Source organism: Megalobrama amblycephala, unplaced genomic scaffold (genome assembly GCF_018812025.1).
Source record: "Megalobrama amblycephala isolate DHTTF-2021 unplaced genomic scaffold, ASM1881202v1 scaffold522, whole genome shotgun sequence".
In the NCBI taxonomy this organism is placed as follows: Eukaryota; Metazoa; Chordata; class Actinopteri; order Cypriniformes; family Xenocyprididae; genus Megalobrama; species Megalobrama amblycephala.
The window spans coordinates 102,877-105,376 of NW_025953436.1; the positions used below are offsets into that span (position 1 = coordinate 102,877).

Below are 2,500 nucleotides of genomic sequence, written 5' to 3' on the forward strand. Positions count from 1 at the left end.
CTTGCCTCTTTGGCCTGGTCCGTGGCCTCCAGCAGCCGGTGAATCTCCTGCTGCTGCTCCTCCTGCAGCGTCTGCAGGTCTGTGGCGTGAGCAGAGATCTCGTCCTCCAGCGCTCCTCGCAGGGCCGTCAGCTCCCTCTCCCTGCGGCGCAACGCCTCCTCCTGCTCCTCCTGCACCCGCTGCAGCGCCTCGAACTCGCCCCGCAGCACACACAGATCCTGAGGGACGACAGCAGCTTAGAGTCTCGCTTCACCCGCACCGCTTCAGCCCAACCAGCTCGTACCTGCAGCAGCCCGTCTCTCGCGCCGGCCTCGCAGCTCTTGGCGCTGTCCAGCTCGTCGTGGATGTCAGACAGCTGCTGCTGGAGATCCCTCATGTCAGAGCGACACTGATCACGAGCCCTTCTGGCCTGCAGGAGTCTGAACACACACACACACACACACACACACATTCTGATGACTGAACCGATCTCATGATGACACTGCAGCATCCATGCAGTTACTGAACTGAACTGAATCAACACTGAACTGAATAACGACACTATTGTCTTCTGTAGAGCGTCTTCACAGCAGAATGTGAATTTGTTTGGATCATTGATTCTGTTTAATACTGTGAAGCAGCTTTGAAACCATCTGTGTCGTATAAAGCCGGCTAATGATCGTGCTCACTGGTCGAGTGACGTCTGCAGCTCTTTCTCCATGTCGGTCAGCTTGTGTCTCAGCGTCACCTGCTCCTGTTCGCTCCTCTCTAGCGCCTCCTGGAGTCTCTCCAGCTCCGCGTTTCTCTCCTCCTTCTCCTCAAGCAAACTCTGGCGGTTCTGTGGAGACAGGACTAACGTCAGGCGAGGCTCAAAGCGCTGATGGTCGTGGTCACGTTTGATCTGATCACCTGCAGTGTTTCCTGCAGCTGCTGCTGTAAGTGACAGACGTGGCTCTCTAGCGCCGCCCTTCTGTCTCTGAGATCCTTCACCTCCTCCAGAGGATCTGCAAACTCAAACTGTGAAACAGCCAATCAGACGACACCACCGTAACCTCAGCACTAGCTGATGCAGGGGTTTAACTAAAATAAATAAATAAATAATGACATTTTTAAAAGTTATCATGGAATGTTGCAGTAAAAAAAGTAATAAATAGATGCATATAATTATGCTTTTATTTACTGACTGCAACATTCATGATGTATTCTATTATTTCAAAAAGTGTGTATTTTATTTAATATTTCATGAGGGTTTTTTTATTTTAAGAGCTATTTCACATCCTTTTCATTTCACATAGAAAAACAAATGTGTTTTACAGCTTATTTTCTATTAATGCTTTATTATACTTTTATTTACCTTTTGCAACACACCATGATTTATGTAATAATATCACTTTATTAATTTAGCCTGTTTAATCCCTCCATGATACCTGTGTCGGTTGCACTGTATTTTACAGTACGTGTACAGTGTAATTGCCTGAGAAAGTATTGGGTAATGTGAGGAACTACAGGGTTAGGGTTAGGGGTCGGTTCAGGGTTAGGGTTAGGGGTCGGTTCAGGGTTATTACCCAGTTATTGCATTACTATAATAAGTACGTAGTATGTACATTGGGAACATGTGTTACCCTTGAGTCAAAGTACCAGCAGTTACAGTTACAACAATCTAACTGTGTAAAGTTGACTTTCGCTTTCATCACTTTGCTGGTAGACGGTGTATTACCGTGGTAAATGTCCGCTCACCTCCTCCAGCGCTCTGAACTTCAGCGTGTTGATCTGGTCAAACATCAGCTCCACCCGCCGCCTGATAACAGCTTCACCCTCACTGGACCTGAGGGAAACCAGCCGCACACACTGACAGGGTTATAATCACAGCATGAACCACTTACACTTTAAATCCCGTCAGCGTTTATGTTTTCAGTGGGACACAAGACGAGATGTTTAGCAGAAAGCATCAAGATTTTCAGTGATTCATTGACTCTGAGGAACGGTCTGAACGACACGATGACAGAACGAACATTTCTGGCTGAACTACTGATGCAAGTCTCTCTGGTTTCAGGAATATATCTCGATTCTCCCAGATCTACAGCTCAGGCTTCGCTCCAGAGTTCATCCAGCTGTACAAACACATCACTGTGAGGAGTGAGGGGGAGCAGTGCATTCTGGGACATTCATCAAGAGATTCAAGAGACATTTTCATCATAATATCTAATATATGGTGTGTAGGATGATACTGAATGATTATCATATTTCTATACTATGCTCAGTGTACATTATGACACATTTCTGAAAATGTGAAAGCAGCAGCTGAATGAACCGGATCTACGGTCCGTTCTCACCCATCTTTGAGGAAGTTAACCATCACCAGCTTAGCGGTTTCCTCATCGGGCTGATCCGGAAGCTCTCGCTGTCCTTTCAGGAGATCAGGAGTGGCCTTACAGACACACAACACGAGCAGATCAAACACTGAATCAAACGATTCACATTCACACTGATTCAAAGTGACTCATTTGAACAGTTTGTTTTC

At 46.4% G+C, this 2,500-nt stretch overlaps 1 protein-coding gene across 1 annotated transcript in view; it reads right to left on the bottom strand.

Annotated features, from left to right (window-relative positions):
• Positions 1-2,500, bottom strand: part of LOC125261899 (cingulin-like protein 1) — an 11,216-nt gene that overhangs the window by 6,395 nt on the left and 2,321 nt on the right. The window contains exons 3-8 of the mRNA XM_048180478.1: positions 2,313-2,407; positions 1,717-1,804; positions 889-996; positions 669-817; positions 284-419; positions 6-218 (exon numbers count right to left, since the gene is read on the bottom strand). Coding sequence (XP_048036435.1) covers positions 6-218; positions 284-419; positions 669-817; positions 889-996; positions 1,717-1,804; positions 2,313-2,407 — 789 coding nt within the window. The remainder of the gene's footprint in view (positions 1-5; positions 219-283; positions 420-668; positions 818-888; positions 997-1,716; positions 1,805-2,312; positions 2,408-2,500) is intronic.